Source organism: Crocuta crocuta, unplaced genomic scaffold (assembly GCF_008692635.1).
Source record: "Crocuta crocuta isolate KB4526 unplaced genomic scaffold, BGI_CrCroc_1.0 scaffold73, whole genome shotgun sequence".
Lineage (NCBI taxonomy): Eukaryota > Metazoa > Chordata > Mammalia > Carnivora > Hyaenidae > Crocuta > Crocuta crocuta.
The window spans coordinates 1619500-1631134 of NW_027529443.1; the positions used below are offsets into that span (position 1 = coordinate 1619500).

The 11635-nt window shown below is 56.6% G+C and overlaps 2 protein-coding genes across 5 annotated transcripts in view; one reads left to right on the forward strand and one right to left on the reverse strand.

Moving 5' to 3' along the window:
* LAT (linker for activation of T cells) overlaps positions 1-3517 on the forward strand; it is a 5105-nt gene extending 1588 nt beyond the window's left edge. For 2 of the 4 annotated variants that reach the window (XM_077760452.1, XM_077760455.1), the window contains 4 exons: positions 92-186; positions 1744-1806; positions 1934-1996; positions 2106-3517. In XM_077760452.1, the coding sequence (XP_077616578.1) occupies positions 92-186; positions 1744-1806; positions 1934-1996; positions 2106-2185 (301 nt within the window). In that variant the 3' untranslated portion in view covers positions 2186-3517. The remainder of the gene's footprint in view (positions 1-91; positions 187-1743; positions 1807-1933; positions 1997-2105) is intronic. The other 2 variants (XM_077760453.1, XM_077760454.1) reach the window with 2 other exon arrangements.
* The window catches only part of SBK1 (SH3 domain binding kinase 1), a 49997-nt gene continuing 41500 nt past the window's right edge, over positions 3139-11635 (reverse strand). The window contains exons 7-8 of the mRNA XM_077760554.1: positions 3656-3686; positions 3139-3295 (exon numbers count right to left, since the gene is read on the reverse strand). Of these exons, the coding sequence (XP_077616680.1) occupies positions 3139-3295; positions 3656-3686 (188 nt within the window). The remainder of the gene's footprint in view (positions 3296-3655; positions 3687-11635) is intronic.

Consider the following 11635-nt stretch of genomic DNA (forward strand, 5'->3'; position numbering starts at 1 on the left):
TGGGGGGGGGCGGGGGGGGGGGGGGGGGGGGGGAGCTCCAGCCGGGGGCCCTCGCTCACCCGCGCCCCCTCCCCCCTTTACTTGTCCTCAGGGAGGTGCTTCCCGACAGCACACCAGCCACCAACACTGCTGTCCCGCCAGCTCCCGCGCCCGGCAACCCCGGCCTCCGAGACAGCGCCTTCTCCAGTGAGTTGGCCATTTCTGCGGCCCCTCCGCTCTTCCCTCTCCCGTTGTTTTTCTTTGACGCTCGCTGCCCCTCCACAGTCTCTCCCCTCTCTTTCTAGAACACCTGTCCCTCGGGGTGGACTTCCACCCTGACCTGCTGGTTTCCTTACTTTTTCCCTTTGTTGACTGTGAGATTTCTCTAACTGCACTGTTCCTTGAGACTCCATTCTTTTGTCTCTCTTATCTGAAAGCTCTTTCTCGGTCGCTGGCATTCCTTTTTCATAGCGTCCTGTTCTTGTTTCACAGCAACAATACCGTCTTGTACAGCTCTGAGGGTATTGATCATTGATTGTCTTCTTTGAGGGTTTGATGGGACGTTTTCTTCTGCTTCCGGCATCATTTTGGTTTCCTCTGAGCTGCGTTTCTCCCTTCGTGTTGGCCTCACATTGCCTGTTAGGGCTTCCTTCCATGGCTGGTGACCTTCCATTTTCTGTCTCTCTCCTCACTCTCCGTCCCTGTTCCGGGCCATCCCTTCTACACCACGGCTTCATTTGCCATCTCAATTCCCAACTCCCCACCTCCCCACCTCCCCTGAGCTCCTTTACTCATCCCTCCCTCCCTCACTCGCCGTGTTTACTGGGTGCCTCTGATAAAACAGTTCGCGAGGGACCGTCCTGATAAAGACGCTCTGCTTGTCTGGGACCTACTACGTGCCCTCCTGGGAGTATTAACTCATTAAACCTCCCGATCCCCCGCTGCTGTCGAGCCCACCTCTTCCCCTCCTGCACCTCAGTTGTCCCGACTTCCCAACAGGAGGGATCACATATTTCACAGATGCTTGGCGGCACTTGCCTCGGCTTTAGTTCTCACGGCGCGCCTGGGAGGCGGGTGCCGTCCCTCACCCTCTTCTCCAGATGAGAACGCCGAGGCCCCGAGAGGCTGGGTAGCTGGTGTGAGGTTACAGGACTGTCCGTGCGCGAGCTGGGCTTGCAGCGGGGCTCTCTGACTCCCAAACCTGCCTCGTCCACGGCCTCGTGGAGAAATAAGTCAGCGCCAAATGACAAAATAGGTGGGAGGCACCCGGATGGTTCAGGCACTGGGGCGTCCGACTCTTGATCTCGGCTTGGGTCTTGATCTCGGGGTCAGAGTTCAGGCCCCACATGGGGCTCCAGGCTGGGCATGGAGCCTACTTAAAAATAAACAAACAAAAAAGGACAAGGTGGCACTGATGGCGACAGGTGCTGGAAGACTCCAGGATGGGAGTGGGGGTCAGGGCAGGCGTGGCCAGTGGGGCGATGGCGCCTCCGACTCGGCACCGCACGCGCGTCGTCTGCACACGTGCCACCCGGCGCCGTGGCTCCGAGCCGCTCTCTGTCCCTGCCCCCAGCCCGGGCGACATGCTGTCTGCTCTTCCCCCACGGTTCCGCTCCCTCTCATCCGCTCTGGGGAAGCCGCCCTACTTCTCTCCGTCACCATGGCCTCTGTGGGGCCGCCTGGGGCTGGCTGCGGGGCGGGTGGCCTGCAGGGTCTGTGCCCGAGGCTCTGGGTGACAGTGCCTGGGCCCTGCTTCCTCTGCAGTGGAGTCGGCGGAGGATTATGTGAACGTCCCTGACAGTGAGGAGAGCGCAGACGTGTCTCTGGGTGAGCGGCTGGTGCCCCCTGGGGTCCCCCTTGCCTCCCCCACCCTCACTCTGCTGTGGCCGTCTTTCTGAGCATCCTGCCCCTCACCCTCCATGTGACCGTCCCCCATTCTGATCTGTCCCTGCAGATGGGAGCCGGGAGTACGTGAATGTGTCCCAGGAGCTGCCGCCTGTGGCCAGGACTGAGACTGGTGTGTGCTGGGATGGGGGAGGGGGGTGGGTGGCGGCAGGAGCTCAGGGACCCTGCCTGGGGCAGGGGGACGGTCTGTGAGCTGAAGACCAACCCCCACCCCCTCCCAGCCATCCTGAGCTCCCCGGAGGTGGACGACGACGAGGAAGAGGGACTTCCGGATTATGAGAACCTGCAGGGGCTTAACTGAGGGTCCGGTGAGAGGCCCTGCCCACCCCTCCCCGGTCCCTCAGCCCTCAGACTCCTCCGGGAACCCCCTGACCCCCACTGACCTCCTGACCTCGCAGCCCCTCCCTCTCCGGCCCTGTTGTTTCAGTGCGAGCCCGTGCCCGTCCTGGAAGCAGCTTTGCCGGGAGTGCCGTGCTGGGCAGCTGGCAGTGGGCCTGGGCGGGGCCTCCCTGACACCCCCACCCTGACTCCCGCCAGAGAACAGTCTGAGAATCTCCCCCCTAACTTATTGTCACTTTGGGGTCCAGTCTGTGTGCCCCCAACACTCTGCACCTTCTGACACAGCCTGAGAATGAACTACCCTGGCCCCAGCCCTATTCTGCAGTAGAATAAAGGCTGGTGTGGTCCGTACGCTCTTGCCTTTGGGGGGCTCAGGGGGTGGGAGTCCGAGTGAGGGTGCGCTGTGCCTGGGCGCCCGTGCGGGAGTGTCTGAGGGCACGCACGTGTGTGTGTGTGTGTGTGTGTGTGTGCGTGCGTGCGTCCATCCTCCCTGGGGCCACCATGCTCTTGTGGGTCCTGACCAGCTAATGGGAGTGGCCGAGTGGTGCCTGCGGGGTGTGGGGGGCGCTTTTGTGTGAGGTGAGTGTGACCCAGGCTGACACTTGTGGGCTTCGAGGCTTCGATGCATCCCCCCCACGAGATAGTCCACCGGACACACGGCCGACGATGGCTGGGGGGATGGGAGGGCAGGGCACGGGGAAGCCCTGGGCGCAGAGTGACCTGCAGCAAGACTGCTTCCTGCTGGCCCTCAGGTTCTCCATCTTTGAAGCAGGGAGTGGACTTGACCCCAAGCTACTGAAAAGCAACGTGCAGTGCAGCCCTTCCGACCTGGGTGTGCGATGACTCACCGGGAGGGCTTGCTGAAATGCGGGCTCTGAACGAGTAGGGCTGGGCTGGGGTCCAAGAATCTGCATTTCAGAGGAACTGCCAGTGGTTCTGATAGTGCCGTTCCGAGAACCAGACTTCGAGCACTTTCTGGCGGATGCCTTGGTCATTGTGATTGGCTCTGGTCTGGGCGTGGGACCCAATTCGGGCCACTGAAGACCCGCCCTGGGACTTGGGCCAGAAGCAACTGGAAGGAGAAGCTCTTTCGTTCATGGCAGTTGGTAAACCGGCAGAATATATTCCTGGAGGCCGTACTCAGAGAGCCTGCCCGAGAACGAAGCCGATGTGGAGGAGAGAATGGCCCAGAGGTGGACAGGGGGTCAGAATTCCTGGGTCCAGTCACACCTGAAGTGAGACACCCCCTCAGACTTCCTAGTTACAGGGACCAATAAATTATCGGTTGTCTTCACCCGGCTTGACTTGGGGTTTCTGTTGCACACACCCAAAGTAGCCCTGAATGATGCACACAGCTGTCGGCGTCCTCCGTTGGCTCCGAAGGCAATAGTGACAGCCTGTCGTCAAGCACACGCTGCGTTTCCATGCTTACCTCATTCGGTCGCTGCCATTGCCCTGTGGACCTGTGGTTGCAGGTGAGGAAACAGGCACAGAGAGGAGAAGCAATTTGCCCAGAGGCACACAGCCCAAGTGATAAGTCTGGGGTTCGACCCCAGGGCTGTTGGTCTCCAGAGTCGCTGCTGCCAATGTTAGTGTCAGTGGCTCTGGGTGTGGTACAAAGAGTCGGCTGCTCTACGAGGAAAGCTTGTAAGAGGCGCGATTGGAGAAACCGGGGAGGGAGGCTGGACAGGCTGGATGTCAACAGGTAGAGCTAATCTGGAGGAAATAGACAAGAAGAGGCACCTTTGTGCCTGGGCCCAGGAACAGCAAGTTGATCACAGAGGTACGCTGGTGCAAGCCCCTTGGAGAAGGATCTAGCAACATCAGTAAGGCCAAAGAAGGTGTGTCCTCTACCTAGCAAACTCCTGGGTATAAATCCAGAGAAACTAGCACGCGGGCTCAGGGGGCGGGTACCGGGGGCTCGGGGCAGCCTTGCAATGGCCAACAGCTGGCACCGGCAGGGGCCGTGACCAGGAGAATGGACGGGGTGGGGGTCTGTAGCCTGGTCAAGTCACGGATGCCCCCCAGCGGGTGAAAATGAGTGCGTCGGGCAACACCTGTCAGCACAGATAAATATCAGCAAGAGAACATGGAGCGAGAAGCAGAAAACAAGTTGCTTTATGTATGTATATATATACATATATATGAACATATTCCATACATATGTGTGTGTGTGTATATATATATATATATATATATATATAAAGTTGGAAACATGAAAACCGAAGTAGATGGTTCAAGGATACACAACAGGTGCAAATAGGCAAAGCCATGGGGAACGCCAAGTGCGGGAGAGAGGCAACCGCGCGGCAGAGCGTGGGGAAGGGTCGGGAAGGCATTCAGGAAGGCCTCAGTGAGAAGTGTGATGTCTTATTCTTTTTTTTTTTTAATGTTTTATTTATTTCTGAGACAGAGCGTGAGCAGGGAAGGGTCAGAGAGAGAGGGAGACACAGAATCTGAAACAGGCTCCAGGCTCTGAGCTGGCTGTCAGCACAGAGCCCGACGGGGGGCTCGAACCCACGAATTGTGAGATCATGACCTGAGCCAAAGTCAGACACTTAACTGGCTGAGCCACCCAGGTGCCCCAAGTGATGTCTTATTCTTTTTAAAAATTTTTTAAAAATGTTTTTTATTTATTTCTAGGAGAGAGAGAGACAACGTAAGCAGGGGAGGGTCAGAGAGAGAGGGAGTCACAGACTGAAACAGGCTCCAGGCTCTGAGCTGGCAGTCAGCACAGAGCCCGACGCGGGGCTCGAACCCACGAACCGCGAGATCATGACCTAAGCGAAAGTCGGACACTTAACCGACTAAGCCACCCAGGCGCCCCAGTGATGTCTTATTCTTAAGCAGGGTTAGGTACACAGTGTTTGAGACAGCATTCTCTTAAGTGTTTGCCTATCTAAGCGATTTCCTAATAAGGGAGACCAAGGCCCAAGGAGGGAATAATCGGGGGCAGGAGGATTGGGCAGCTTTAAGAGACAGTAAACGGGCTGAGGACTGATGGTCTGTCTGTGCCGAGGCAGGTTAGTTCCAGGCCTGAGGAGCAGCATATGCAAAGGCCCTGAGGTGGGGGGGGGGGTGAGGAGGCTGTTGGGAGTATCTGCATGAGAAGCGGTGGTGGGCTAGCCAAGGAAGTGGCAGGAGCAACGGAGAGGGGTGTGGAATATGTTCAGGAGGCCGAAGCAAGGGGCGTGGTGACAGGTGGGCCCTGCCTTGTGAGGCATGGGAAAGTCCAAGGTGACTCTGGTCCTTCCCTTGGTGGATTGGGGGTAGGGGGATTCCCTGAAGCACTAACTAAGCAGCTTCCCAGTTTTGCTTCTCGGACCAGCGAGAGGACGTGGCTTTGCTTCAGCAGTCGATGAGCCAGCCAGGACAGACAGAGTCAATGCAGTGAGGTCTGCGGGGCTGGGGCTGGGGTGTCTTAGCCCACGGGGGTGGCCGGCAGAAGGAATTCCCGCAGATAGAAGCCGGGGAGTGGAAATAGGTTTTTTTTCCCCTTGAAGTCTGTTGCCGGAGGAAAGGTAGATTCAGTGGTAACAGAGAGTGTTTTCTGGAATTGCTGGGGGACACATCTGAGTGCTTCTCGGAGGCATCAGGAGGCAACAGCTCTTTTGATTTGGGTTTTCTCGGGAGCTGTCCTTGAGGTGAGAGTCCTAGTGCAAGCAGTGTGTTGGGGAGGTGGCCCCCAAAACACTGGCCCGGAGTAAGGGAATGAGACACGAAAAGGAAGGCATCTAACAAGGGTGCAGTATAAAGCTGCTTAGTGCCCAGCCCTGGGGCACAGTCCTGTGACAGCCTGCAGGGAGGCGGCCAGGAGCCGTGTGGGTGCCGGCCATCCTGGCCCTGGAAGGGAGCTGGGGTTACTTTCACGTCCGTGCCCAGCAGTCACTCCTTAATTCTCCTGAAACTTCTGGCTTGCCACTCACACGGGCACAGTGGCTTCCAGCGGCCAAAGCAAGCCTCGAGCAAGGGAAGGCAGGGGCTGGCGGCGACTCAGGTCAGCGCAGTGACCTGTGCGGAGGCATTGACGGTGACTGCCACAGGAGCTTGGGCTCTCCGGGGTGTTGGGTGCTGTTTTTCCCAAAATGCATCTTGTGGCCCATGAGTCTGGGGAGAAGCTTCTCAGGAAAGGATTCCGTGGCCAGGAGAGCCTGGGAAGATGTGCGTTAATAAAAAGTTAATGGCTCAGGAGAGATCTTGTGATAAATATCTTTGTTTCTCTTTGCCAAACCTGATGTTTCCTGAACTTAACTGACTTCAGGGGGGAAAAAGTTATTATTAGCAATTTGCAGACCATCTTCTCACCTCTATAGAGGACACCTTTTGTTTTCACCTTCTCAGTGTGCCGCCTCCTTCCACCGCCAGGTTTGCATTGGAAATGTTTACAGGGCTCAGGTGGGGGTAAGCTTGGCACTGACTGTGACCCAGGATGAGCCAATCATTATATCCCACCTCCTGGCCTCAGTAATTGGTTGATACTGGAACACGTGACCCAATTCAGGCCAATGAGACACATTCCTGAGACTTTTGGTGGAACTGCTTGCAAAGAGAAGCTCTTTATCCTTTGAGGGGGCCACTGGGGAGTTAGGGGTGCAGGCTTCTGCTTGGAGAGAGCTTGCCAGTGAACAAAGGCACCACAGAGGAAAGCAGAGTGGACACAAGTGGAAATAGAAAAGTTGAGTTCTTGGGGCGCCTGGGTGGCTCAATGGGTTAAGCATCTGACTTCGGCTCAGGTCATGATCTTAGTGCTCGTGAGTTCGAGCCCCGCACTGGGCTCTGCTGACAACTTGGAGCCTGGAGACTCCTTTGGATTCTGTGTCTCCCTCTCTCTGCCCCTCCCCCACTCACGCTGTCTCTCTCAATAATAAATAAGCGTTAAAAATTAAAAAAAAAGAAAGTTGAGTTCTGATAGCCTGCCTAAGCACCCAGACCAGTGTTCCTGAAGCCATTACTCCTTTTTTAAAAAATGTTTAAATATTTATTTTTGAGAGAGAGAGAGACAGATCATGAGCAGGGGAGGGGCAGAGAGAGAGAAACACTGAATCTGAAGCAGGCTCCCGGCTCTGAGCTGTCAGCACAGAGCCCAATGTGGGGCTTGAACTCCTGAACTGCAAGATCATGACCTGCACCAAAGTCTGCTGCTTAACTGATTGAGCCACCCAGGCCTCCCATGAAGCCATTACTTCTTGAAGAGCTGATCAACTTTTTTTTTTTTTGGTTAGGCTAATTTGCGTCAGGCTTTCTGTCATTTGCAGGAAGATTTCTAACATAACCATGGCTGCTGTCATTTCCATCAAATCCCAGCCATAATCAGGCCATCCTGGCCTAACAGAGAGCACCTAGTTACCCATGTGAGAAAATCCCAGACTCACCTTTTCCCTCCACTTCTAACTGCCTCTGAGAGACCCCTTAAGGCAGGTGACCCGTCTGTCCTGGCCACCCCTCCCTCATGCATGCCCCGAGTCCCATCTTCCCCCCTCAGTCCCTTCAGGGCAATCTCTCCGGGGTTTCCTTACTTGCGCTTTATTTACTTGGTAGTGTTAGCCCCAGAGCCGAGGAGCGATATTCCAGAAAGAGGCCCGCGTCCGGTGCAAGAGAGCTGGAGAGGGCGCCTGGGTGGCTTAGTCGGTTAAGCGTCCGACTTTCGCTTAGGTCATGATCTCGCAGTTCGTGGGTTCGAGCCCCGCGTTGGGCTCTGTGCTGACTGCCAGCTCAGAGCCTGGAGCCTGTTTCAGTCTGTGACTCCCTCCCTCTCTGACCCTCCCCTGCTCACGCTGTCTCTCTCTCTCTCTCCTAGAAATAAATAAAACATAAAAAAAAAAAAAGAGTGCTGGAGAACCAGTGAGGAGACTTCATTTTCGTCCCCCCTCTGCCGCCACATTTCTGAGGATGTTGGATCTCAGTTTTAAAAACCTTCTTATGGGGCGCCTGGGTGGCTTAGTCGGTTAAGCGTCCGACTTTCGCTTAGGTCACGATCTTGCAGTTCGTGGGTTCGAGCCCTGCGTCGGGCTCTGTGCTGACTGCCAGCTCGGAGCCTGGAGCCTGTTTCAGTCTGTGACTCCCTCTCTCTCTGACCCTCCCCTGCTCACGCTGTCTCTCTGTCTCTCTCCTGGAAATAAATAAAAAAACATTAAAAAAAAATAAAAACCTTCTTATTCTGGGGTCCGTAGCCCCAAACGGTATCCCTGGAAGGAGAAGGGGGGGATCCCGGTCCTTGCTTGCTGAGGACGTTGGATTCACTCAGGTGTGGCTGGAGTCAGAGGCTTAAACATGATCACCAACTTCTGCTTTCTCCTCAGCTCTCCTTTCGCCGTCGCCCCTAGTTTTAGTCCCTCGTGTGGTCATGTGACAGGTGTAGCAGCCTGAGACCGTGTGCTTCCAGGTTTCCAGCCGGGGGAGGTGTCCCAGCATCTCCAGCCAAAGCCCTGAACTCACTCTCTCGCTGCCCTCGCTTGGGACACATGACTTCCTGAACCAATAGCTGGCCAGGAGGACGCCCTGTGCTGACCGACTTAAGGCCCGTGGCATGTGCTCCACCCCCAGTTCTGAGGGACTGGAAGTGAGAAGGCATCCGAGATTAGGGGCTGTTGCTGGTAGAAGGAGGGACGGCTGTCGGGATGCCTTTGTTCCACACCTATTGTGTGCCACACTCATTCTTTCAGTGAGTTTCACAGCACACCTGTCTGCATAAGGTCTGAGGAGCCCCTCTTGTAGAAAAGGAAAAAGGTTCAGAGAGGTTAAGTGATTTGCTTGAGGTCACACAGCAAATTCCAAAGTTATTTATGGAAGCCCAACCTGCATTGGGTGGAGGAAGGGAGGCTAGGTACAGGTTAACAGTTTGTACAAGAGGGGAAAACGAAGAGGCAACGCAAAAGAGAAATTCCACAGAAAGTACATTATGCTCTGCACAGGGGCGTTTGCTCAAACTCTGGGGAATAAGGCTCTCTCTCTCTCTTTTCTGGGATCTGTCAACAGGGAGGACATACGAGCCGGGAGTGGCCAGAGGCCACCGTGGGAAGGGCACCCACGAGAGAGAAGGCAGCACAGAGGTGAGCGGTGCCAGGGCAAGGAGACAGGTTCTTGGGAATGTGGGTTGAGGTCCTGGATCCATTTGTGCCTGAAAGCGGATCCACCCAGGAACCGTTCAGTTTCTTGAGTTTATTAACACCCTCTCCTCACTTGGCTCAGCTCCAGCTGGGTTTCTGTCATTTGCAAATGAAAGGGCCCTGACTCATCGAGACAGGATGCTGTGGAGCTTCGCCCTTCAACAGGCCCACCTTCAGCCACTTGCATGTGACGTGCCCTGCCACACACTTCTCACATGTTTGGTCCTTGCTGTGACCCTAAGTGCTTCTTGCCACCTTTGTGCAAATGAGGAAACTGAGGCTCAGTGAGGCCTGCGTGTGGCCAGACCAAGCAGAGAACTGACGCCCCCTCCCTGAGCACCCAGCCACCCCCTGCTCCCGAGTGCCTCCTCTGTGCCCACCAGGTCCCTCTGCAGGCCTCTGGCCACCTCTGTCCCTGGGCGGGGTGCACCCCCCCCCCGGGCATCTCCTGGGGCAGCGGGGGCTGGACGGGTGGGCCTGTTCCTCTACTCAAGGACACTGGGCTTCCTGAGCCCAGCTGGTGGAGCTCAGAGAAAGAGAGGGAAGGGGGGGCTCTGGTCCCCGGCTGTCACCCCTCCCCTGCCCCTGCGCAGGGCTCTGAGCTTTCCTCACCTTCTCCCACCTGGCTCCCACACTCACCAGTTTCTGTTTCCGGATGCCCCCCGAGGCCCCGTGCCTCACACCCCAGCCCTCATCGCCTCCCTCTCCCACTTGCCGCTTTCAGTTTTGCCTCAGCCTCAGCCTCTCGGGCTCCCCTCTTGTCTCCCTTAGGCTCTGTGTGTTTGGGGCACACCTCCCCGCCCCTCTCTCCCTGTGTCTCTCCATCTCTGTCTGCCTCAATCTGTTCCTCGTCTGTCTTGGAAGCTCTATCTCTCAGCTATCTCTCTGCCCTGTCTCTCTGTCTCGGGGCAGCTCTCTGTCTCGGATAGTCTCTCTGTCTCTTTCCTCACTGTGCCTCTGTCTGTCTCTCTCTCTCATCTCTCTGTGGTTCTCTGTCTCCCTCTATGATCTCTCTCTTGTTCTCTGTCTCCCTCCTCCTCTCCCTGCCCCTCCCTCCCCACATCCTGAGTTGTCTTTGGGGAACCGGAAATTTGGGGGATCAGAGAGATACTGGGAGGCTCAGTTGCTGCCGCCTAGAGATAATGCGTGGGGGGGGCTGGGGCGGGATGGGGGTGGGGGAGCCCAGAATCCCCTGCGTCTCCCTCCCTCCCTCGTGCACGCAGAGACAGGCAGAGGAATTATGTCCCCTCCTCGGGCCTCAGCGTCCCCTTCTGTGGAGTGGGTCGGATGAACCACGTCCCTCATGGGGTTGGTGCGAGAAGAAAAGTGAATCCAGCAGCCTGGCCGGAGCAGGGGCTCAGGGAGACCGGGGGTGAGGGGAAGGGGGGTGAGGCTGACTGGGGCTGAGAGGGGCTGGGGGAACGGAGGCTCCCAGGTGCTCCTGAGCCCGTCCCTCCCCTCCCCACACCTCATTCGTCTCCCCTCTGGACCCCAGTGGGCTTCCGTGTTGAACAGCTGCTTGGTGGCACCTTCTCTGCCGCTCGTCCTGTCCATACTCACTGCTTAAATCCCCACAGTACTCCTGTGAGGTGGGTACTGTTATTATTTTACAGATGGGGAAACTGAGGCCCAGAGAAGTTGGAAGACCTGGCCAAGGTGATACAGCTCGGAACCCTCCACGGGGCGGGACTCTGAATTAGGCTGGTCGTGGCTGAAGTCTGGGGGTGCCGTATATATGCGCCCATTTAAAACAGAGGCAGCGCTAACTCCCCTTACAACCCTGGGGAGAGAAAGGCATTTTCTCCTCAATTCTATTCTGGTTACAGAGAAAGGCTCTCTGTAGGAGCGGGACATGTTGTTGCCTTTTAAATCAATTTCCGTTTAAAAGGACATCATTTTTAGGACAAATAACAAGAAAATTGGTTTGGGCAGTCCTGGGGACGGGAAGAGTCCTGCGTGTGGATTCGGAATTGAGTCTTAGGAAGCCCAGAGGGACCAGGAACGCTTTCCCGGCTCTGACGGGCAGAGCTCGCCACTGCCTCCCACATCACGTGGCCGGTCAGTGGCAGAGCTGGGACGCGAGCCACCGCACGGGCTGTAGGGACGATCGAAGAGGCCCCAGAGCCTGAGAGACCTCCCAGTCCTTCAGAGATCCTGGTTAGCAGCCGCAGAAACCACCTGGGGCTGATTCAGAGGCTCTGCGGATGGGGAGCGGGGCCCAGAGGGTCATGGGAGAGGGCTGAAGCCGGCTCGGAAGACCAGCAGGAAGTGAGGGCATGGTCCTGTGGAGTCCGGACACTCCCAGC